The sequence below is a fragment of the Phoenix dactylifera genome, chromosome 4 (assembly GCF_009389715.1).
Source record: "Phoenix dactylifera cultivar Barhee BC4 chromosome 4, palm_55x_up_171113_PBpolish2nd_filt_p, whole genome shotgun sequence".
NCBI lineage: Eukaryota > Viridiplantae > Streptophyta > Magnoliopsida > Arecales > Arecaceae > Phoenix > Phoenix dactylifera.
This window is the reverse complement of record NC_052395.1, coordinates 26,203,035-26,227,655: the sequence shown is the minus strand read 5'-3', so window position 1 is coordinate 26,227,655 and position 24,621 is coordinate 26,203,035. Positions and strand designations below refer to the sequence as shown.

Below are 24,621 nucleotides of genomic sequence, written 5' to 3'. Positions count from 1 at the left end.
CTCTTGCACTCTTAATGTTGATTTAATGACAGTATCTTTCAGGACGAAAATAAGAAGGTGTTGGCTTTGTGATCAGAAATCGTGATACTAGACTCGTCGCAGTTGAAGAACGACGTATTTTTGATGAGTTAACATTCAGAGCAGAGTTAAAGACGGCATGAGAAGATATTACCTATGTGAGGCAGATTTTTGGAGCAAACAATATTTACCCGAAAGGAGACTTGGCTACAGTGTTATAACGATCAATACTTATTTCTTAAGAATTCAATTTTTTTTTTTCGATCCACTCATGTCTATTAAAAAACAAAAAATGCGGGTAGGTTGGAATAACTTTCGTACTACATACAATTTGAAAATATTATTTTCAAAAAATTAAGGGTTTGTTTTTTTTATTTCGTCATATATATTTTTAAATATTATTAGATGTACTCATATAAAGTAAAAAAAATTAATTTAATCGACACCATGAGATGAATTAATGCATCTGCCATGGCCCCATGGATGCAAGAGTCGAGGACCGTGGCTGACGTGATTGCCGGATCCACGTCGTGATGACCATCTGCGTCGGTAGACAGAAGCAGGGAGAAAGGGGCCCATTTGCACATTACCTTGCCTACAATTCCGGCGGAATAGCAGACCCCAACGATTTGACCACCCTCATACTCTTGCCTCTGCTCTCCCAGCCTAAAACCCTCCTTTTTTTAATCCATTTTCCAACCCCTACTTCCTTTTTCTGACCGAAAAAATAAAGTAAAAAAAAAAATAAAAATAAGAGAGTCGGTAAGGACGGAAAAGATAGAGAGGAGAGAGAAGCCAGCAGCAGTTGTTGGTAAGAGAAAGAAAAGAAGGGGGGCAAAAAAAAAAAAAAGAAGAGAGAGATGATGGCAAAGGCGGCGGCGGCGAAGAAGGGCCGGCCGCGGAAGAAGCGGAAGGGCCGCATAGCACGCCCCGATCCCCCACTCCCCGTCCTCCTCCGCCGCCCCCCTCCCCCTCCCTCGCGGGCACCGGAGCCCCCCCGACGCACCCTCCGCCCACGCCGGCGGCGCCGTTCCCTCCACGACTTCACCGAGGACGAAGAAGAAGAGAGGGGGAGAAGGAAGCTGAAGCTCGTCCTCAAGCTCCCCAACATTACTCCTTCCAGAAGGGATGAGCGGTGCTCCGACTCGCCGGCGCGCGCCCCTAGGTCTCGGAGGATTCCATCTTCCGGCCACGTGGCGTCATCCTCGTCGTCCGCGTCGTCCTCCTCGTACGTGGATGATGACGAGGAGGATGGAGAGGAGGCGGCGGAAGGGGAGGAGACCATCAAGCCCCCCAAGAAGAGGAGGATCGAGGGTTGTGATGATGGCGTTGGCTCGGATGGATCCCGTGACCTGGAGGTATACTATTCCTCCGCACTGCGTCACCGTCCTCCTCATCCTCTCTCTCTCTCTCTCTCTCTCTCTCTCTCTCTCTCTCTCTCTCGAGTCGGTCGGTCCCCCACCAACCTTGTGGGGGAGTCAACAACTGCAATCTTGCTCCCTGACGAAGCAACAAAGGCTTTTCTCTTTTCCCACCCGCCCTCATCTGTCCATGAATCTGTGTTATTTGGTATTTATTGTCAAGAAATTGGTTATTATTCGCGTTCTTTCGTGTTCTTACTCCCTTTTCCCTCAGAGAGGAAGGAAGAATGTGCTTCGAAGATGTTCCAAGGGCTCCTTTTCAGGTACGTTAATATGTGAATCTTTGCTTTCTGTTCTAATATTCAAGAAAGATGTCACCTTTGTTTGTTAAAGTGCCTATTTTAGTTGGCGCAGAGCTATCATCCAAGTCGTTCGCAGGAACCCCTTTACCGGAGAGGAAAACACTGGAGGCGATTCTCGATAAGCTTCAGAAGTGCGTCACTCATGTTCCTGCTTTGTTGCTTTGTTGTTCCTGCTGAATTGATTGTTGAATATTTGTTGGGGCTTGTTCTTTTGGTACTGCAGGAAAGACACATATGGGGTGTTTGCAGAGCCAGTGGATCCGGAAGAGGTTTGTGAACTTGCTATGGCTAGAAATTCAATGGCTAAAAGAGCAAAGTAGCGATCATTTCTTTTAAATTTACAAATGTGCTGGGTTCTCGCAGCTTCCTGACTACCATGACGTAATTGAGCATCCGATGGACTTTGGCACTATAAGGAAGAAGCTTGCAAGTAATGCCTACCTCTCCTTTGAGCAATATGAGGTAGGTATAAAATAAATGAACATATCTACTTCGGAAAAATTAACATTTAGTTCTTTTCTACATATCAGATTGCATTTTTGTAGTTTTGTTAAGCTCAAAAAAGTTCTTATTTTAATCTAATGTTTAAAATTTATTGGGTAGTCCAAATTGTATGCGTGGAGCTCTAGTTGGTAGCTGGAGCAGTAAATCAATACTGAAAAATAGCCCCAAACCTTGGTAATAATAAACCGTACTCAGCCATCAGGCTTAGTTCGGATCGTTGACCAACCTTGGGTAAGGGTGACACATGTTTGATTCTCTTATTCTTTTTCTCCATGTATCTGCTCTCTCTCTCTCTCTCTCTCTCTCTCTCTCTCTCAATTTTCCACCAGATGGCAAAGGGGAAGCTGTTCCCCTTCACCTTTATTTTTCCATCACAATTTTTTCCAACTCCACCATGAAAGTAGTGATCAGTATCAGTTTGTCTGAACAAGGGATTCCATATCTATGAACATGTCAACCCAAACCTCTCCACGATCTCATAATTAGTAAACTAGCATGGGACTCTTTGTTCTCCATCTCATCAAAAAGGGAAATATGTTATGTAATCTTCCTTATTAGGCATTTGTAGTTACTAAGTTCTTCATGGGAAATTAGAAGGTCTGTTTCTTCTTCTTTTTCTTTTAATTCTTGTTTGGCCATCTACAAATGCATGCAGATATACTGATATATGTTTAATGCATGTCGGTTTTTAATCGACCCTCCCCCACTCTTTCTCCTTTTAGGCACATATTATATTGTGACATGTTAGATTTTGACTCATTTAGAGAGAAAAATCTTAGTTGCCAGAATTGGAAGCAGGTGTGGGTGCAGGGAAGCAGATACATATAGAAACACCTTATTAAAAAAAGCTCTTAGGTAGCATGTGCATGTTTGACATTTTGGGAAGATTTAGAAGTGGATTTGTCACCCTAGTTAGAAGATTTTGGCTATTAAAGAGAAAACAATAGTGGCTATTGGTTGCCTGAAAGCAACTTTAGATTTTATGATTGGTTACTTGTTCATAAGTGGCTTCTCAATTTATCTTTTTTTGACGCTTTTGCAACTTGATAAGTCATTTTCTTTTTCTAATTAACCATGCGTTAGATCATTCAGCAATAATTTTCCATTATATGATATGACTGGGTTTGTTTTTTCAATTGATGGAATTGGGTGTCTCTTCTTTGTAAAATTTGGTTAACCCAATGGCACTCTCCAAATTCAATTTCATGATATTTTTACTCTTATACCTTCTTAAAGGAGAACCTTCAGGTAATTAGAGCTACCATGTTGGATATACCACTAAAATAATTTATTTCAAAAAAAATTGAGCCATATTTCCAAGTTAAATTGATTATTAGATATGCTGTGGTTACATTTGGAGGGAAAAGAGTCAGACATGTAATGTAACCAATTGTTCCCCTATGTTTTATTTGAACCAAGTGATACAAAGAAATTTAATTGTTCAATTGTTCAACTGTGTTAAAAATGCTTTATAAACAATTATTTATTAACTATAGTTCATGGTTCATGGTCAAAATGTATTGCATTGTTTGCTCGAACTTGGTTAGATGGGACCATGAGTCAACAATATTGGACTGCCAAATCATTTGAGTGTGTCTGTTTACATGACCCCAAATTCAATGGCCAGCCTTATTTGGATAGGTTTTAGGAATTTTAGCTCATCACTTGTTTCCTTTGGGGTCACATTCCCTATTAAATCCATGGTCTCCCAAATCCTTTAATCACTTCCATCCAGTTATTCTTTCGTCATCTTTCCAAATTTAAACCCTTTGACATGAGTTTGATCCGTTGTTCTTGTTATGGAAACATATGACCATTTAAATTACTTCTCCATCATTTTGTGTGTCGGGAGTGCAATTCCTAAACTCGTCTATTATTGTAACTCTATTCCTTTTTCGACCATACGTCCTCTACATTTGCATCTTTAATGTTCTTATTCAACTTGTAAGCTTCCTGTATGTATTTCCTTTCATGCACCATTCTGTACTTGCTGAAAGTAAGCTCTTGTTTGATCATAACCATAGTTTGCATATGCAAAGGATTAAGAAAAGTTGGATAGTTTGGGAGTATGTGAAGAAGTTAAAAGGCTAGCACAAGTTTGTTGGAAGATGAGTATCAAAGTATTGACATCAAATGAGATGGGGGTCAATCATGATTATTTGGTGTTCCAATAAAATATTAAATGGTGTTGAACAGTAATGATACTCTGCTATCAACAACAATTGATAGAGGTGTTATATAACAATATGCATATAGTAATGCTGAATAATTAAAAATTGTCATAAGTAGTTCCAGTCAAGTTCAATTCTCCCTGGTGCATGTGACAAGCCATTTTCTTAACCTTTTAGGGGAAAGGAACGTATTGAAGGATTTCGAGGCTTCATATAAGGATTTAAGTGCTCTGGCACAACCTTTGCTAGTCATTGGGGAGCATTTGCCTTCAATATGTTCCGTGGCTTGCTGACATGGTGCTGCCCAGCACATGGTGGGGATGGGTATTGGCATATCAATGAGACACATGCTTTCGTCATATGAAAAGTTTCCTATGGTCAACTAAGTGCATACACCTGAAAATTATTTTCATGTATTGCTATCCCAAGCTCCATGGAAGTACTTAATATCTTTAAATTTGATACGACCTTCATTAGAAACTTCTCTATTTAGCTTCCTTCTCTTATTGTTTACAATATATTCTCCATATGCTTAATTTTCATAAGAGCTGGAGTGTGGGTGGCTGTTGTCCTTAAAATAGATATCATTTGGTTCATCCTTGCCAACATCTAAGTTTTATTCATGAATGTGTTCCTTTAGCTGCATATATGGTTGCCACCTTGACTTATTACATGTTATACTTCATTTTCCATTTTATCATTCCAACACCACTTTCATATTTATGTCCCCTTGACCCATGCTTGGATTTGCTTGAGTTTTTCTACTCGATTTCTTAAGATAGGTGGTGTTTGTTGGGGTTCTACATTTAAAGCGGGGAGCATCATAACTGAAAGGACAAGGTCTCACCGTTGTGTTTCTCATGTTTTCTGTTGTGGTTATATTGACGTGTGCCGTAAATTGTCAGAAGATTGTCCTTGTTCTTCACCATAGAATGTTGTTGTAGTTATGTTACAGGGCTTGCATATGATGGATACATTTTAAAATCCAACTTCCAAAAGCATAAAACTGTCAATTCACAATATAGCCAAGATTTCATTTCATTTCACCTGTGAATTTCTGCTTCCCACATTCATTTGATTTCATTTGTTTTTGAATATGTTTCAAAATACCACCTTCCTAGATTCTTTTAAGCTTGCTATAGGACCTATTTTGTTGTAATACCATATTATAAACAAGCATTATCTTGAAAACCTATATTCTTTGGTGATACCAAGGGAATGTAAAGTATACTTAAATAGACTGGTTAATATTTATAAAAAAAGGCGGTTTTGGGTACAAGGCTCCTATCACTATGAGGTCTGGGGAGGGTCAAACATACATAGGGCTGCAAATAGTTTGGCTCAACTTGTGACACAACTCGGTTCCAACCTGATTAGACATGATCTGATCTGTATTGGAAGATCCGTGGGTTGATTCAATTCAAAAATCGGATCCTATCTAAATTCTAGGTCAGGTTTGGGTCTTGTATGTTTCATCCCGATTTGACCCAACCTTGCTTGTATATCATCTAGGTCAACAAAAAGGGACCCGACCCGACTTGACCTGAACTTGATCTAGCTCGATCAAAAAACTTAAATCAAATAAACCTCCTTTGCTCTAAATATCTTTCCCAATTCATTGAGTAAACTCCAACTTAAACTAATTCTTCTTTTTTCATCTCAGCAACTACATCTCTTCTCATTTTTTTGTGATTTAAATATATTTAAATATTTATATTCATTGATTGTTTGGTCAATTCTTATTTATAATACCCTCAGGTATATCAATATATATTTTAAAAAGTGTAGTTTGTAAACTGAAGAATAACCAATTACTTAGATGAAATTAAAAATTTTGCATGATAGTTCAAGTTCAAGTTGGCCCTTTTTAGTTTTATTTATTTTTTAGTGATTTCATATTTAATTATTAATTATTATATTTTAGCTGTAAAAGAATAGCTAGATGCTTGATTCGAACTGCAAACTCGATGTGACCCAGTTATCACCAAACTCGGATATTTTGATTTGGGTCCTTGCCATACTTGAACTTGACTTGCGAATAACCTACCGACATGGTACGCCGTATCGGACTAAATCGAGTAGTACGCGACGTACTGTACTGTACTGGTTCGGTACCGGTACTCAATATGGGTGGTGTATCAAGTGTCGTCACGCCAAAAGAAATTCATACCATATCGTACCGACACTGTACTAGTGTGGCACTAGTATGGGGTTCGGTATCGAGACGGCAAACCTTGCTGCCGAGTCAAATCTTTTCCATGGACCCAATCTAACCTGACTCGATCAAGTAATAGGTTGGGCTCGGGCCAAAATCATGACTCGGATATAAAATTGGTTGGATTGAGGTCAAGCATGCCTTGATTTGACCTAACCATTTGCAGCCCTAGACGTACGCAATCTTACCCCCGCTTGTGAAGAGTCTATTTCCCTTTTTCGAACTTGTGACACCTGAGTCACAATGGAGGAACCTTACTATTGTGCCAAGGCTCAACCTCTAGAATGGTTAATATTTATCTTTGATTAGTTTAGTTGCATGTATAAATTTCTAATCTAGCTAAAACAAAATTCACATAAGCAAGAAAGCTAAGGCGGAATTTAGGGAAACAAGCTGACAAAGCTGTAAACAAAACAAATCACTAAATTCATGTAATTATGCAAAGGAACAAACTCCTAAATTAGAGAAAATAAAAAATAGTGAGCCAAAATGGGAGAGTGCCAATTATCCAATCACGACTATCTAAGATTGGTGTGATGGCCATCATTGAAAGGGCCCCACTCGACATCACGAGACTTGTTGCCCCATGTACCATGCAAGACCCTTCCAATCATGGCTGTTGCGCCCATCATAGATGGCCATGATTGGAGAAGTAGTTCTCTCTGGTTAAAATGAATTAGAGAGGATCCACGCTCACTATAAATAGGCGAGTCATTTAAAGAAAAAAATGTATATAATCATGAGCAAAATTTGCTATGCCGGTACCAGAATCCATATCAGTTGTTCGACAGTATGGTACAATATGCAATCGTGTTCCATTGTGGGCTTGTACCGACACAGGGCGAGGGAGGGAGAGAGGGAGAAGGAAAGAGAAGAAAATAGAGATAGAGAGAGAGGGAAGGAGGGAGAGGGAGGAAGGTAGAGAGAGGCGGAGGAGGTAGAGGGGGGAGACGGAGAAGGAAAGGGAGGAAGAGAGAGAGAGAGAGAGAGAGAGAGGGAAGGAGGGAGAGGAAGGGAGGGAGAGAGAGGGATAGAGAAGAGGAGAGAGAGAGGCCAAGAGAAGGAGAGAGGGCTTTCAAAACAGGGGCTCTGTCCCTGTTCTTGTGCGCCGGAGAGATGGAGGCAAGAAAGCCCCCTCTCTCCTTATCTTAGACTCTCTCTCTCTCTCGCTCCCTCTCCCTCCCACTCCCTTCCTCTTCCTCTCCCTCCCTCCCCTCTCTCACTTTCTCTTTTCCTCTCTTTCCTTCTCCTTCCCCTCTCCCCCGCCGGTTTCTAGAACCGAGGGGCGAAAAAATACCAATCCACTTTTGGTACGGCCCAGTATGCCCCGAACCGGACGGTTCGGGATGGTACAACATTTCTTGATCCTGAGAAAGTTTCATGTAGGAAAGCTAATTGACCAATCAACTAAATAGCTGAATTTATTATGTGTGCAATCCAACTAATAATCATAGAATCATACACACTCAATTTCTGATAGGGAGGCTATGTCATATACTGCTAGTTCATGACTTCATGTCAGTCATAAACAACTGATAGAGCATTCATGAAAGGAAACCATAAAAAGCATTTCAACCCAACAGGTAAGAGTTGTAACTGTAAATGATTATAAATTGCATATTGTGAAAAATTGCAGTTATGTTTGGATGAATATTGCTAGCTGTTATCAGATTACAACTTTGCTGAATAATTAAAAAGAAAAACTGACAAGGAAAGAGATTTAAGGGAAATTAATTTGATATCCTTGACATCATTGTTCCAAATTTGCTTTTTCTTTTTTTAACCAAATAGGGGCATGAGAAAAATGACTGAGATGTCACTCCCTATGCTCCCATGTGCTTGTGCATGTGTGTGTGTATGAGGAGAATGGCCCTGTTGCACTTCAGATTATTAAATGGTGAAATCTTATTCCTTAATGTCACTCATCTTGAATGCAGGATGATGTCTTCTTAATTTGCAGTAATGCCATGCAATATAATGCACCAGATACCATATACTTTAGACAGGTATGTTAAGAGCAAAAAGTTGTTAAATTCTTGTTCAAAACAATTTATGTTATAGTAATCTATTACGTTGGTTTTAATCTTCGTATCATTTTGCAAAGGCGCGTTCCATTCAAGACATGGCAAGACAAAAATTTCAGAAACTAAGAGTTGATGGTAAATGTGCTGAAACAGCGGGAAAGACTGAAGAGAAAATTAAATTCAACTCCATGGAAAAGAAGCCACTAATGAAGGCCCTGTCCAGAACTGCACAAGAGCCACTTGTCTCTGATATCTCTTCTGCTGCCACTCTTGCCTCCACAGGGGACACAGGCACTGGGTTGAGCATGACACAAGCTAATGGTGTTGAAGCTCCAGTTGTTGATAATGGGTTTGCGGATGGCAGTTCTTCTCTGGGTGAGAGTAAATCGGAGAAGGCAGATGAACTTTCAGGTATGATGGTTCAGGGCTTTCCACCATATAATTTTGAGTTTTGGATAGATGAGTTATGATCAAAGTTGAAACACCATGCTAGGTTAGGAACCTTCCTGATGCCTGCATGTCTTGGAAGAACTCTTTCTTAATAACACGATTTGACATACATCTGGTTTTCCTCTAAAAAATTTAAAATATCCATCATAACCAGCTGATTGACTGGATATTTTGGAGCAGCTGTGAATATAAATTTGTTTAACTTGTCAGATCTGATGTTATAATTTCTCGCACTTTTCTATAGACCATGGTTTGAATCTCTGTCAGTACTGAGAGCTTGCCTGTGGCATTGTTAGAACTAAGAAGCAGATCAATTTGATTTGCCAGCTATTTTACTGTCAGAGTTGCCCTATCATTTGGTTGGTTTTGGATGTTGCACATATTTTTTAGAGTGAAGCAAGGTGCATGGCCAGTTGTATCCCTGCAGTAAGAGTAATGTTATCCCTAGTGGAACCATGATTAACACCAACAGAAGATTGTGTTTCTCTATAATGGTACAAATTAACAAAAAATGTAACTCCTTTTTTTTTTTTTTAATCACATCCAGATTGTTAATCCTGGCAGACTGGAAATCTAGTATTGTCATTCACCTCTGCACTGCAGTCCACTTATATATGGGATGACTGATGAAAGATTGCCTCTGATAATCTCTCTGTTTCAGCAAGGAGCTCTCCTGCAAAGCTTGGGCGGAAGCCATTTGTGATTGATGAAAATCGACGAGCAACTTACAATATGTCTGAGCAACAGTCTGTGATTGAACCTGACTCTATGTTTGATGTTTATGAGGGCGAGATGAGGCAGCTGGTTGCTGTATGTAGCTAGTCCATCATCTTTATGGATCACTTTTGCATTGCTGTGCTCATGTTGTTTTAAATTTTCTGAATCAGGTTGGACTCAATGCAGAGGACTCATATGCAAGGAGCTTGGCTCGTTTTTCTGCTTCCCTTGGGCCCATTGCCTGGGAAATAGCTTCTAAGACAATTGAGAAGGCATTACCTGCTGGAGTAAAATTTGGCCCTGGATGGGTCAGGGAATTTGAGCCACTTCAGACACCTGTTCTGTCTCTTGAAAACCACAACCAGAGGCAGCTAGGTTTGAATCCAGACATTCAGTTTAAGTTGGCATCAAGAAAGGATAAGGAGGCTAAAGAGAGATTGCAAGCCACCCAAAATTGTGAATCTAAGGACATCAGATTGGGTCGTAAGAGACAGATAACCACTGGAGTATCGAATAAAGCATGTAATCTTGTGAAGGGAAGAGATTATCATCAAAGAACTACAAAACTGAAGCAGGGTTTGTCTGGTGTTACTGCTGAAACCCAACCCAGTGTCGCTGGTGCTGGATTCCAGCTGCAGAAGAAGGCAACTGTTAATTCTGCTAAGGCTCACACTAACGTTTCAGAGCATGTCCGACCACGGCATTCGACCTCTGTGAGTGGAATTCCTGTTGAAACAGCTTTGCAAAGACCTGATAATCATTCTGAACCTGCAAGTTTTAGGTCACCTGGGATAATTTCATGGGACTGGAACAATGGGCAGCCTGGACATCTAAAACAGCCAGAAGCAGCGGCATTACAAAGTAGAAATGAGGTTTTGAGCATGGAATTCTGGAAATTGAGTAATGGGAAAGCAACAGGGAACTCTGGTAGTTGTAGACCGGGTACTACTTTGGGACTTATCTCCGAGCATCAGCCAGGAACTGCAGGTAACTTCCTTGCCTGCGGTAGTCTTGAGCAGGGGATCAACAATCATTCAAGATTAATTGGTTTGCAGATATTCAACCAGCCAAATATTTCGAACAAAGTCATTGATGCTCCAAAACCCTTTTCTTCAGCTGTCATTCCATCTGGCAGAGAGAATACCAGTGCTGCAGCAGCTGCTGCTGCCCGAGCATGGATGTCTATTGGAGCTTCAGCAGAGTGTAAAGCAGTTGCTGGTAAGGGACTTCCAAACAACCAAGTAGGATTTGCATCTCTTCATAAATTTGCTTGGAAAACCCCTAACTCACCTTCAGGGATTCATGAAGATTCTAAGACAAGACATGTGCCTCAATTCTTCCAGCAACCCAACCAGGTTACCAGTGAAGAATCTAAGGTTCATGACAAAGAATTGGTTATTTTTCCCCAGTTAGTTGCAACGGACTTAAAAAGATTTCATGGCCAGTCTCCATGGCAAGGTCTAATTCCCCAAACCGAGCAGAAGCAGAGTAAGGATGTGCACCCTCCAGACTTAAACATAAACATTGGTTTCCAGCTTCCTGGGTCCCCTGTTCATCAATCGGCAGGCATTCATAAGGACTCTCAGCAACCTGACTTGGCTTTGCAGCTGTAGATTTTGGATGTTGTGCTTCTTCTTCTTGTGGTTTAGTTTAGTGCAGGCAGGTATGGAGGAAATAGCAGCAACTGGTAATGCTAATTGTTTGAAAGGACTTGCATGTGGATCTAGAATTAGATGATATCTGCCGAGTTGTGCCAGTTAGAATGCTGCAAATATATCCTAGCATAATAATGATCACAAGAAGATGGTTCATCGTAGTTGAATCCGATAATGTGCAACTAGTTCAGGCTTGTGTCATATTTTGGCTTCAAATTCATCTTATGGGAAAGATATCTTGCTGCGAATGGATAGAAAAAAAAATTCTTTAGGCCATATTTGTGGGTGAATTTGTTGGTGGGACAGCCTTGGCTCGTCTATTGCTGCACGTTATTGATAGGCATCACAGTGGATGTGGCTTGGGGAGTGATATTGCATGAATTTACACAGCAGTGTTAGTTGTTCCAGAAATTCTCCTGTGAGCTAGGAGATGAAGCATTTTGATGGAAAGCTTTGTAAATCATTTTAGGTTGAAATCCTTGCTTATGTTTGAGCTTCTTTTCAGTACCAGCATGGTTTACTACATCCCTATATATCCATATTATCATGTATGATCCGCTGTAAATTGTCAGATAGAATAGCAGTAGTTGTTGCTTTTTGAATGAATGGGTTGTCTGCATCTTAAATGCCTTAAAAGAAATGGTTTGTTACTTCATATCTAGAGTTCCTTTTCGGAAAACTTCTTGGCATGTTGAATTTTGATTCGATCATAGTCCAAATGTTATAACTGGATTGCAGCATCATCTTGTGGTTGATACTCTCTGGTCATTGCAGTCAATCAAGTGGGGAACGCCTGAAGCTTGCAAGTGCACATTATTCCTGTTCATGTGTCAGGATTGTCTCGGTTACTTGCTGCTCCAGCATTTAACTTGTGCTTTGGAGATGGATGGGTGTCTTGTATTAGACACTGCCTTCTTTTGTTACTATTCTGCGTCGGCGCGACTCATGGAGATGTATCTTTCTCTCTCATCTAAATTTTGCTAGTTTAAGTGCCTTCAGAAAAGCCAAGAATTTGAGATCAATTATGGGAGTTTACATTAATTTAAGAGGTTGTCAAGTAGCTTATCTAATTAAAACGCATTGTACAGCGAGTCCTAATTGCATCGACCAACGTATATGCTGTATAAGTATGATATTTTATTTGCTTGAAGCAGCGTCGTAAAAACCTGTGAGCTTTATGAGTTAGCAGTGTTGGCTTAACAGTTGTATCATCAGGTTGATAGGTTGGTCCCTTTCTGGATCTTGAGGTAGGAAGATGGATAGCATACCTTCTGTGCATTTGCTACAAGCTTTAATGACATGAATAGAGGCTTGATACTTGATTAATCCATACAAGCTTGATTTTTTTTTGATCTTTTCTGGATTCGAAAGCATACTTTCATTGGTGCCTACTTAAGAATTGAAGCCAAAAAAATATACCTAGCTGACCTTGCTACTTAAGGTACAAGACAATGATCATTATAACTGACTTGGAGCTAGCCCCATTAGAGGGGCCAAGTGTTCCATTGCCCGCTAGTACCAACAAGTCATGAGGAGCATAATTTGTATATAATTATCAATTTATCATTATATTTTATCAGAATAAAAAAATAAGGCAGTCCTTTTTATTATTATTATTATTTTGCATTCAGTTTTTGTTGACCCCCGTTTTATTTTCCGTGTCTCTTAATTTCTGTTCTCATTGTACGTCCAATTCTAGTCTTGCACATGTTTAATAAAAAAAACATAACTATAATTTTTGTTCATGCATGGACGAGTGCAGTACACGAGATGCACTACACCATCCAGTGATGGTGAGCCAAACTGCTTCTTGTAAACAAATACAACTTCATGCAAAAGGCCAGTCTAATATTGTACATGACCACAGATAAAATAATAGGTGTGGAAGAGCTAAAAATAAAATGAGAATCAAATATTTAGATTGGAGCTAATATATATTCTTCTCTTTGAAAAAAATATTGCCAGTCAAAACAACAACGATAGTGTTAAATTCCCATTAAAAAGTGGCACAAACTCCAGTTTCGCAGGGACGAATTGGGTCTTGGCATCTTTATTATGTAGAGGGTGTTCCCTAAACCTCCCAAAAACTGGGTTGTTATTTAAAATATATTTTGCTCTTTTTTTTTTTGTTTTCTAAACTGAGTTTGGGCTTAAATATAGAGCTTATTTTTTTTTTGGACCAAGCTCGGGTATGTCACTGGCCCAGCCCAAGCCCAAATAAGGCCCAAAATAAAGCCCGAATCCATTCGTATTCGTTTATTGTTATTAAGAGAGAATAATGATAAAGCAAAGGACAAAATAAAATGGGTTCAGCTGAGAATAATTTACATGTATTCTTTACTTATATTACAGGAGAAAGCTTAATTTTTAATTAGCTTATTTTCTTGTAAAGTAATATTATGAAATATTAAACTTCAATCGGATTCGGGCCGGATCTTTTTTTGGCCCAAATGGATAATTCGGACGGGCCTAATCGGGCTCTAGCTAGGATTATCCACAAATCTTCAAGCCTAAGCTCAGCCCGAAGCCCGAAAAAAATATTGGGACTGAGTTCAGGTAGGGGCATTACCCAGCCCGGCCCACTTCTAGCCCTACATATAACTAATGATAAAATGAAATCTTATTTGGATCAGCATTAGTTACCATTGATTTAGCAGTTTATGGAACAATTCATTTACTGATATTAGAGTATGCAATCCAAAGTTGTCTTAGCAGCATGCTGCACATGATACTAATCATGGAGAATTATTCGACTTCATATGACAGTGAGTCTTTGGAACAACCTCCTCTCATGACTTTCCTCTTAAAGATAGAAGCTAAGAACGAGTACAATCACATGTATATGGGTCAGCTTTCCTTTAAAAAATATTATGAACTTCATGCAAGGTTATTTGGGGCCTTCTGGGATTTGTAAGACTTAACTTTTGACTTGATTCTATTTGTATAACTATTGTTAGAATTTCTCTGGAGCTTGTCCTTGGGATGCTCTGTGGTTGTTGATATCAGTTTGGCAGCATGGCAGCTGAAATATTTCTCAACTCGAAACAAATAGCATGCACATTATAACCAGAAACTTGTACAGAGATACCAACTTCATTTGCATGAGTTCCTTGCTGTCTAACTTTTTCCTTCTAATACAGGTTAATTTACCCTGTATATCTTGTTGAGAAGTTGTCAGTCACTTAAACCGAGCTTCTTAATTGAAAACATGGAGCCAGTCATTTCCTTAAATCTGCTGTGCTTCTTGATGATATGCAGTATTGGGAGTCACAGAGATGGGCATATTGATGGCTTGCTGTTATGAAAGGAGGATGGAAGTGAGAGTTTTGCTTTCCTAAATTTTTATTCTACTCTATGTTCTTGTCCAGCATGATGAGCAGCAGTGAGGTGCATGCATGTAGATTTTTGTCCTGCTGCTTTTGTTTTTTGGCATGGACAACCTCTTCCTCTGCTCCAATTGGTATGATAATGGAAAAATATCATACCTTGCTATCTTATGCAATCCAAATTGATATCACAAGGTTTCACCTAATATGATGTCAATAAACCAATCCCATCATAAGTTCTTTTACTCCTAACATAAGAATTTTTTTCACAAAATAATTATTGAACTCCAAGATCAACTGATAAAATGGCAACTGAGCTTTTCTATTATTCTATAGCAATTGAAAATTCTTGTTCTTTTCTTTTGAGAGGGATACAGTATCTGAAATTTCATTATCTTAGTCTCGTTATATTGGCCGGTTATCAAAACATCCGGAAACATTTAATGCAGAAAAAATTTGCAGCTAATCCTTGGCTTGACTAGGGCTATTTGTTCGTTTGCAGTTGCAAAAACTGCAATCAAATTGCAAGCGTCCAAAATAATTGTTTGGATATCTACAACTACATGCGATATTTAAACTATAAAAAAGGCTTAAATCTTATGATTAGAGCTGCAAGTAAAAGTGGTCGCAGTTTCAATTACAAAATTCGTTGTAATTAGAAGTATCTTTTTAAAGGACTCTTTTCTCACCACTCAACAATCATTACAATTTAATATTATCCAATTTTAATTATATATAATATTTTAAATACATAAGAAAATATAAATTTATTATTACAATAATGTATAATTTCTCCTACTTATGTTAATAGTTATTGTTATAATGTTAATAACACAACGATTGCTACTACATGCATAATATAGTTATTTAATTATTATTGTTACATAATGATTCTTATAATATATAATACCATAATAATATAATTTTCATTATATAATAAATATTAGTTATCATAATAACACATATAATAAAAATATATTTTTGATTATAATTATATATCTAGTTACTACAATAATGAATTAATTTATAGTGATGTAATTACTATAGCAATATTATTACTATCTATTAAATTTATTAAAACAATATGATCATTATTAGCCTATAATAGAAAAGTATTACTATTATCATTGTTGTTATAGTACAATAATAATCATTTAATAATATTATTATTTCTATTGTTAGTGCAATATATTTATTTATTTTTTATTATATGATATATATCATGATAACAATTATATAATAATTACTAGTTATTATAATAATACATATTATAAATATATATTTGTGATTATAATAAGATATCAAATTGTTTTGTTACTTAACTATGTTACAATAAATATCATAAGCTAGGACAATAATATATATCCTAATAAACATTTATTATTATATTAACATATTTAATTATTATAATGTTAAATTATTTTATAATAATATAATCACTATACTAATTATTATAATGATCAAATAGTTCTTCACTAACATTATTATTTTTTTATAATTATGAAAATAATATGATAATTATTATGTTATTATAGCAAATAAACATTTCAGTATTTCTAATCCAGTAGCTTACCAGAGCATTTGCACTGTTACTATACTTCTTTCGGCATGATGCAACCAAACAAAATTAGTCTCTACAACTGGAATTCTAATTACAGCATTTCCTATTACAGTCTACATTCGAATTGCCTTAGATGGTCAACAATTTATGTTTAGTCCTCTACATACAGTTATAGACCACCAACTGGACATGAAATGGCCAGTGAATGCAAAGTCGGGAATAATATTGGGAGGCCAAGGAGGGGGCAAGCCTTAATTTTTCCCTTCAAAAAATACTTCAACTTTCTTTTTCAGGTAGTACCTCAGTTAGTCAACGTATCATTCATTCCTAGATAAACTGATAAGCTGCAGACACCATAGGAACAGGTCAGAACAGAACACCAATGTTACTATTATTTGTGTCTATCACTGCAAGAGTATCATCTCAGGAGTAGAGATGGCAAACTATGAAGCTGTTCCCCTTCTGGACTGGCAATCAAACTCAATAATATGAAGCTAGAAACAGCTGTTGGCCCTAGGTGCGTAACAAGCCATAATTCATTAATAATCTGGTGAACTCCAAAGCAGATGAACACTCCACATTGGTAACAAAAATCACAATTAAGAGTAAACTGAGGCTTAAACTATGGAGAAAGCAAGCCAGGCATGTACTATGCATGTAGAAGTGAACTCTGGTCATGCAATCCAAATGCACCCCTCTTTTCAGCAAGAACCCTCAAGTGGTAAAACTTTTTACAAAAAAGGAGGAAGGAAGAAAAAAAGAAAGAAGGAAGGAAAACAGAAGATCAGCTAGCTTATCGGCATAACACAGCATCCTCTGCTAATAGTCATCTAAAGCATCGCAAACTTTAAAGAGGATGATGCATAGATCAATCAGTCCATCTTAAACTAAGGATAAGGCAACCGCCTTACACAAGAATTCTGATCTCAGGTGGTTCCTTCACAAAATTCTACATGCAATGCAACTGAAAAAAAAGATGTAAGCCACGACCCAAAGATAATGTCATTTTGTGTTTTGAAGTGATTTATAGTAACAGTTGATTGTTTTCAGAATCTCTCATTTGATGGTCTCTGCACAGTAGACTGCGATCGCAGTCTGTTACCATAATGCCCCAAGCCTCATTTCCATATGAAACACTAACTTAAAGAGAAAGGCCCCATGGAAGATGGAGGAAAGAAACAACAGTCAATATCAAATTACCTACTATCCCATTCAAACACCACTAGTTATTTAAAAAAAACTTTCACCTCCATTCCTCAATATTTTTTATTCCTTATTCACTCATTCTCAAGAGATTCCACAAACGTGAGTGCGCAACAAAGTAGGTATATCTAAAAAAATTCTTTTAGGCTAGAAGCATGGGAGAGTGCATGCACAATACCATGATTAAGGAGAGCAGGTTGTGCTGACCCCTCAAAAAGAGGCAATTCCTCAGCCACAAGTTCAGCCAGTATGGAAACATGTCTTATGTTACCAGTAAACACGCACCACTCTTGCGTTGATGAAAGAAAAGACATAAAGGCATACACTCCCCAAATTATTTGCTCCCACAGAATGATCTGATGAGAACATGAAGATCATCCCACTGCAAAATAGGTGTCCAATTTTCATTTCCTCCATTCATCAGCCCTCTTCATATGCCTGGGGTTAATCAGGTCCTGGATACATTTAGCAACTCTTACTTCCTTCTCTGAACATTTTAGCCAGAAAGACTCTCTCCTTCCATTTCAGGCATTACCACCCAGTGGTTGGCAAAATCCCTCTTTCAGAGGATTAAAAGAAGCTCTGCCTAAGTTGTCAAGTGGTGTCCCTTGCCGTTTCATTTCCATTCTTGTGGATCCAGGAACAATTATGAACCAATGTGTTCCTAAAAAAGCATTCAATTTTTGGGGACTAAAAAAGTATTGTTAACCAAAATACAAACAGAAACTTGATCTGAGTTTATATCATTCTGCAACCAAAAAGTATCAAGCATTCAATGAATAAGGAATGCTACTGATTATATAAAGCATGATTAACGAAACTATGCAAAGATAGAACTCATAAATGCAATATGGCCACCAGATAGAAAGAAGTTCATAATATTTCAGAACTAGATACTTCCAAGTCTTCAGAGAATTAGAGCATACAAGTACCAGAAAGTTTTATAACATAATAGTTTCACTTCAAGCCCAGACCATCATCCACTAACCTTCCCTAAAAACCATGCCCGCATCCGACGCTGTAAATTTTAACAGATTCCTCACATATCGCTCCAGGTGCGCGGGCTGATGTCCCAATTCTCGTTCATGGGAGCAAAAGTATAGGATGAGGCCAATTGATGCATATCAAGCCCCATGTCTTCATCGGTCACGACAGATGATGGACCGTTGGAGATCTCTCCGCCGTCGCTATTGTACCAGTCAGGGGCCACCGTTGTTGGAGGCATTGCGGGCGCCGGTATCATATCGAACAGCGTGGATATGTCGTGACGCACAGGACTGATCTCGTTTGTCGCTTTGCTCCTCACCTCAATTCCTGGAAGAAAAATGGCAGTGCGAGACCAATGACATCACAGAACAAAAGGTCTCTTTTAGAGCATTGCTTCCGATATAACTGGGTCCTTATAGTAGATAACAATGATGCTGGTCCATGCACGTACAGTTCGAAGTAAAAATAAGGAAAGATTGAGAATTATGAGAAGAAGGATGTTAGGCAGCAACCAGCAATGTAGAATTATAGTTGAGGCTCGAATGTGATTATTATAAACTTCTATTTTTTCCCCCCCTTTCTCCATTGTTCTGGGTACATACTCCCGGAACAATCAAAACTTAGGCAGGCATTCAATGACTGCTGAACTGTGTCTTTGTTGGTGAGTTAAAAACAGGCAAACAAACATGAAGTAGACTTCAGAGGATAATAATGAAGTGTTAAAACTAGGGAAGTGGAGAGAGGACTGCGAAGTGAAGGTATCATTGAGAGAACTAAAATCAGTCATTGTTCTGAAATTCCTTCTTTGTCAGTACGGAGCCAAGACCATTAAATAGATGATTCCCAAGTGAATGGGAATAGAAGATGTGAAAACAGACACTCCAAAGAGAAAGCAAATTTCAGACTTCATGGTCTCACAACATTTCATAAAAACGAAAAATACCGTATTAATAGAACTCATAGGAATTCATACAGGGGGAAGAACTTAGTGTGGATGATATAGCACGAATTAAATGATTAACAGTTTAGAATGCTTTAAAAGATGGATAGAGATGGATAAAGATTGAAACTTGATGCATCACCATCCTAATTCCATTAATTAACGGTCTACTCTTACTGCATTGAAGGATATCATCATCTGATATAACGACAAAAGCCTGCACCGCAAGAAGCCAAACGGAGAGGTGAACTCACCATTAATGGAACAGTCGGAGCGGTCCAACACGCTGAGAGATTCCAGAACCGAGGCCTGAGCGGGCGAGAAATTGCTGCTGCCTTCGCCGACGTCGTTACCGCCAAGGTGGCCGTCCCATTTCCCGTCCTGTCCTCCGGCGAAGGGAACCAGCTCAGATAGCGGGTTGGCCCTCTGAACCTCGCCACCACGCTGCACATCTCGTACAATGTCATCCAGCAGCCCGGTGCTGCTCGACCGGAACAGCCCGAAGTCAGCACTGCCGCAGCCGCCGCCCGTCTCCCCCAGCATTTGGCTTGAAGGGAGCTCGCCAACGAAGGGCACCTGCATGAAGCAAGGAGATGGACTGACATCGAAGCTCCCCAAGTTGTACTGCAATGACTGCGGAAGCTGCGGCCGAACTAGAGGGCTCTGCGGAGTCGGCGAAACAGGGCAGGAAAGAGGAAGCTGCTGCAGCGGGGTCGGCGAAACGGGGCAGGAAAGGGAGAACTGCTGGGGAGGAGCCGGCGAGGGAGGCGAGACAGGGGAAGAGAGCGGGAATTGAAAAGAGACGCCGTTCGAGAAATGGTTCCGGGGAAGGAGAGGGATGGACGCGGTTGCAGCAGAGGGGGCCAACGAGAACGCCGCCGTCGGAGAAGGAGAGGACGGGAAGGCGGTCGGCTCCAGCAACGAGGGCGGCGGAGGGCAGAGCAGCGCTCGGGGAACGGAAGCGGGCGGCGGGGTACCAGGAACAGGGGACGGAGGAGGAAGAGGGGTAGGAGAGGCAGAAGAGGTGGCGGCGGGAGGACGGAGGTGGTAGCCATGCTGGAGCAAAAACTCGTGCTTCATCTCCGGCGGGTAGAAAGGAAGCCCCGCCCGCTGCCGCCTCTTCATCCGCGTGTTCCAGTAGTTCTTGATCTCATTATCAGTCCTCCCCGGTAACTAAAAACCAAAAAAAAAAAATTCAAGAACACAAGATACATTCATGTATGCATGATCCAAGAAAGAAGCGCAAAGATGAAGAAGGGGAAGAAGAAGAAGAAGAAGAAGAAGCAGTACATAGGCGGACATGCGAGCCCACTTGTTGCCGAGCTGATAGTGGAGGTGGAGGATCAAGAGCTCCTCCTCGGGGGTGAAGGCTCCCTTCTTGAGGTTGGGGCGGAGGTGGTTGGCCCAGCGGAGGCGGCAGCTCTTGCCGCAGCGGTTGAGGCCGCATTTCTTCTGGACCGCGTTCCAGTTACCCTCCCCGTACTTCTTCACGTACTCTAACAGGATCCCGTCCTCCGCAGCCGTCCACGGCCCCTTCTTCAGCCCTGCCGCCGTCGGCGACTCTTCCTCCGCCGCCGCATCATCCCCCCATGACTCCTCCGCCCCTCCTCCGCTCTTCATCTCGTCAGCTCTCTCTCTCCCTCTCTCCCTCTCTCTCTCCCCTTTATACCAACGAGTTGGCCGGTGGGTTATTTTCCAAATAAACCCTCAAGAACGAATAGAGAGAACGAGAGACGAGGGCAAATCTTTCTCTCTCTTTTTAGCTTCCCCTACGACTTATTTGTCGCCTTCCATACCAAGAAGAGGCCGGGGGGCCTTCGGAAAGGTGTGGGATTCGAGAAAAAGGATGCAAGCAAAATGGATTGTTCAAGGGGAGGGAGTTGCTTGGTTTTGTCTTTCCCTTCTATCCTGCATTTAATTTAATGCAGGCAGGGTTTTGGACTTCTCATGAACTTCAGATGAAAAGGATGGTTACAAGGGATTTTAATCTCTTTCCCCTCTCTTTCTTCAATAAAAAAAATCAAATCAGATAGTTTTTTTTATTTTTTCAAAAGAAATTGAATCTGATTCTCTCTCTCTCTCTCTCTGTCTCTCTATTTTCGATTTGAGGTGGGTCCGGGGAGGGGTTTGTAAAGCGAGGTTTTTTGATATTTTCACCTACGATCTAGAGCTGTAGAGTCTCGGTATGTCATTTATGATTTATGGCATGGTTCTAGTTCGAATATGAATAAGTGGGGGTCGACATATCGGATTTTTTTCCTAATTACAGCCTTAATGGTGATTTTAATCTTTAATTTAGAGGGTGGACCACCAAAAGCGGACCGGATGTTCCTCGTTGCCCCATACGTGTTCGCCGTGCACTGCAGCGCTTTTGCTAGCTTGGCCTTTCACTGCTGCTTTACCATTCCACCAATCCTTCTCTCTGTTCTCTCCCCCTTTCCCGTTGCTTTCGCCCTTTGCCCTTTGTCATGACATTACATTGAGTCATTACTATTTTTTAGAATGATTAAGTTAATTAATTTTATTTTTGAGATTTTGCTGAGCTAGCGGCCGCAAAAATCTCACTAGATTGGTCCGGATATTCAGAGCCGGGGATGGATGCTGGCCGTCTGATCGATGCACTTTGACTGTTATGGATAGGGCTGCAGCGTTATTGTTTGCAACGGTGGCTGCACCGAGATGAGAGTCGACTTAGAAAAATGAAAAACAAAAATCTGAAATTTTAAACTTTATTTGTGTTGTTGGGCCTTTTATTTTTTTTCCTATTGGGTTAATTACAAACTCGCATCCAAATACTACTATTATATATCAGGCAGTTTATAGCTCAAATAGTTATGATGTTTTGATATGTTTTATGGTTTATGGTTTTGTGCAATGGCAAGCATGGGTTATGTCTATGCATGCGTTCAACTTCCATGGATGGATAAACATTAATTACGGTTCTAGACAATCTAATCTAGAAAGTTTCAAAAAGAAGGAGGGGGATATTTACTTAGAAGAAATGGAAAACAAATTTAACCAAGAACAACTTGCACCAAAAACTAGATGGTGCATTCTATTTTTAGCTGAGTTGCTCTCATCATTGATTTTTTATGGCTATATATCTAGAATTAGATCGGATACGTTCAAGTGCAACTTCGTATCTAATCAAACACCCATTTGACGGATGTGAACTCGAGATATTTGATCAGATTCAAGTTGGACTAAAAATAAATGTACAATTATTCTATTCTTTTTGAGCAAATAATGTACAATTTTTCTATAAAAGGCAAAAGAAACTCCACGTAAATATCATTGAATCAGGTCATATAAAGCAAGGGAACTTTTGCTTTTGCTCAAAGAATTTTGTCATCTTCCTTTTGCTTGTTAACATGTTGCTGTTGCTGAAGTTTCACGCAGCGCATGCAACCCAACTCAATTAAGTTTGTCATTTGTGCATTCAAATGTCGCCTTAGAAAAAGATATTTCCATGAAAAATAGAAATGGAGAGCCAAAATTGGGAACATTTCAAATATTTTTGCTGAATTTGGTGGCTTATTTATTTGTTTTGAACAGAATTTGACCTTCTTGGATCAATACATTTTTAAACATTTACTTGGAAGATTTGGTCTCAACAATGACCTTGGGATTTTGAAATAATTTTGTCTCTAATCTTCTCTCATACGGCAATTCATATTTTTGTGCTTTCACACCTCAGCATACAAGTGAATTGAACATTAGTTTGTTGGTCAAACCACTCCTCCAAATGGATAAGTTTTCTGATTCAATAATTGAAGATTTATTATTGGAGTATATGGACATTAATAATTTTATTGTATACTAAAAAAGAATATCTATTACACTTGCCTTCTTTTGATGGAAAATAAAAATTTATTTGAAATGGAAATCTAATGAACGGGGTTTTTCTTATTGTGATATCTTTCCATTTAGCAACCATAAGTTCTTAGATTCAATTCCTGGGCATGATTCATTAGAAACTAGTTTAAGTACCCGACATTAGAAGCATAAAAGGAAAAAAAAAGAAGAAGGATGAGGCAAGCATAAATGAGATGCTCACACTCCTCTTGTTAATTGTTGTGCATTGTCGGATATGGTAATCGAAAGAGAAATTATATCCTACATCGCAATGCATCATGCCAATCATGACCATTTGTTTCTATAGTGGTACATCAAGATAAGTGCTTGATGCATGAGGTTCATAGACTATGAGCTCCAAAATAAATAAATCCAGGCCTAATCGATCTTCAATCTACGCACCTCTCTCTCTCTCTCTCTCTCTCGGCAATCACTATTAATTTAATGTTTTTGAGATGAATATTAATATAAAAATTAGAAAAGTATAAATGTCTCGCTAGCCAAAAGTTGGACCAATGCTTGGGGCATATTAGAAGCTGTGTCCCATGAGAATGTGATTCTTTAACTTTTTCCAACATCAGGCTAACCCTTTTTTTTCCCTCCCAAGAGTGATCCAGTTTTAAAATTAGAGTAAGGAGTTATTTTGATTATAAACGATCAAAGTTTATAACCACCTTCAATGGACAAGAAAAATAAGAAGTTATTTCAAAAATAAAATTTAGCACATGATTGATTACATAGTTACAAATTCAGTGTTTTGAGAACAACTCGGGCAAAATTCAAGTTTTCAAAAATTTGGATAACCAAAAATTAAAAATAAGAAATAAAACTGAATATTTTAAGTTATCAAAATATTTGTATACTTAATTTCTTAGAAACAAGTAGAGGCAATAATATTAGATGATAGCAAAAATCATCATTGCGATCCTATATGAGTACCCAAGCAGATATGGGATTAAACATACACTCGCACGGGTTCTCACATACACCACGATCAGCCTGTATTCAGCCTTAATAGATTCATGCTATAGTATTTCTTAGCCCATATAGGTTATAGGTTGAATCTGCTCTGATACCATTTGTCACAACCGAGAATTTCATCCAAAAAAGCTAGTTGGAAGGTATTATGTAGGTTCTTTGATCCTATATAAGTATCCAAGATTTATCCAGCGAATAGCCGATGTGGTACTAAACACACGTCCGCATGGATCCTCAAAGGTATTATTAGTTTGTGACACAAAGAATTTTTTAAATCAGTCAAAAATAATTTGT

The 24,621-nt window shown here is 39.1% G+C and overlaps 2 protein-coding genes across 3 annotated transcripts; one reads left to right on the top strand and one right to left on the bottom strand.

Annotated features, from left to right (window-relative positions):
- The first annotated feature begins 837 nt into the window (after positions 1 to 837).
- Positions 838 to 12,132, top strand: LOC103717628. Of its 2 annotated transcripts, none has more exons than XM_039126013.1 (9): positions 838 to 1,376; positions 1,654 to 1,702; positions 1,785 to 1,872; positions 1,965 to 2,010; positions 2,105 to 2,203; positions 8,569 to 8,637; positions 8,736 to 9,066; positions 9,767 to 9,915; positions 9,993 to 12,132. In XM_039126013.1, the coding sequence occupies exons 1-9, from the start codon at positions 879 to 881 to the stop codon at positions 11,433 to 11,435; spliced, it is 2,772 nt and encodes a 923-aa protein (XP_038981941.1). In that variant the 5' UTR covers positions 838 to 878; the 3' UTR covers positions 11,436 to 12,132. The 2 variants fall into 2 exon arrangements, with proteins under 2 accessions (XP_038981941.1, XP_038981942.1); XM_039126014.1 differs by having other exon boundaries at positions 839 to 1,376; positions 1,794 to 1,872.
- Positions 12,133 to 18,420: 6,288 nt separating this feature from the next.
- LOC103717629 (transcription factor MYB120-like) lies at positions 18,421 to 21,272 on the bottom strand. Its single transcript, XM_026808655.2, has 3 exons — positions 20,785 to 21,272; positions 19,749 to 20,667; positions 18,421 to 18,881 (listed from the first exon to the last, which is right to left on the bottom strand). The coding sequence occupies exons 1-3, from the start codon at positions 21,112 to 21,114 to the stop codon at positions 18,607 to 18,609; spliced, it is 1,524 nt and encodes a 507-aa protein (XP_026664456.2). The 5' UTR covers positions 21,115 to 21,272; the 3' UTR covers positions 18,421 to 18,606.
- Between the last annotated feature and the right edge of the window lie 3,349 nt (positions 21,273 to 24,621).

What these genes read in the sequence shown, in the direction of transcription:
- LOC103717628 (XM_039126013.1), top strand. Translation starts at nt 879, where the DNA reads ATGATGGCAAAGGCGGCGGCGGCGAAGAAGGGCCGGCCGCGGAAGAAG. An exon ending in AGCCAGTGGATCCGGAAGAG is followed by an intron (nt 2,011 to 2,104) that starts GTTTGTGAACTT and finishes GGGTTCTCGCAG; the next exon opens with CTTCCTGACTACCATGACGT. An exon ending in TCTCCTTTGAGCAATATGAG is followed by an intron (nt 2,204 to 8,568) that starts GTAGGTATAAAA and finishes TCTTGAATGCAG; the next exon opens with GATGATGTCTTCTTAATTTG.
- LOC103717629 (XM_026808655.2), bottom strand. Translation starts at nt 21,114, where the DNA reads ATGAAGAGCGGAGGAGGGGCGGAGGAGTCATGGGGGGATGATGCGGCG. An exon ending in GGGCTCGCATGTCCGCCTAT is followed by an intron (nt 20,668 to 20,784) that starts GTACTGCTTCTT and finishes TTTGGTTTTTAG; the next exon opens with TTACCGGGGAGGACTGATAA. An exon ending in CTCCGACTGTTCCATTAATG is followed by an intron (nt 18,882 to 19,748) that starts GTGAGTTCACCT and finishes TTTTTCTTCCAG; the next exon opens with GAATTGAGGTGAGGAGCAAA.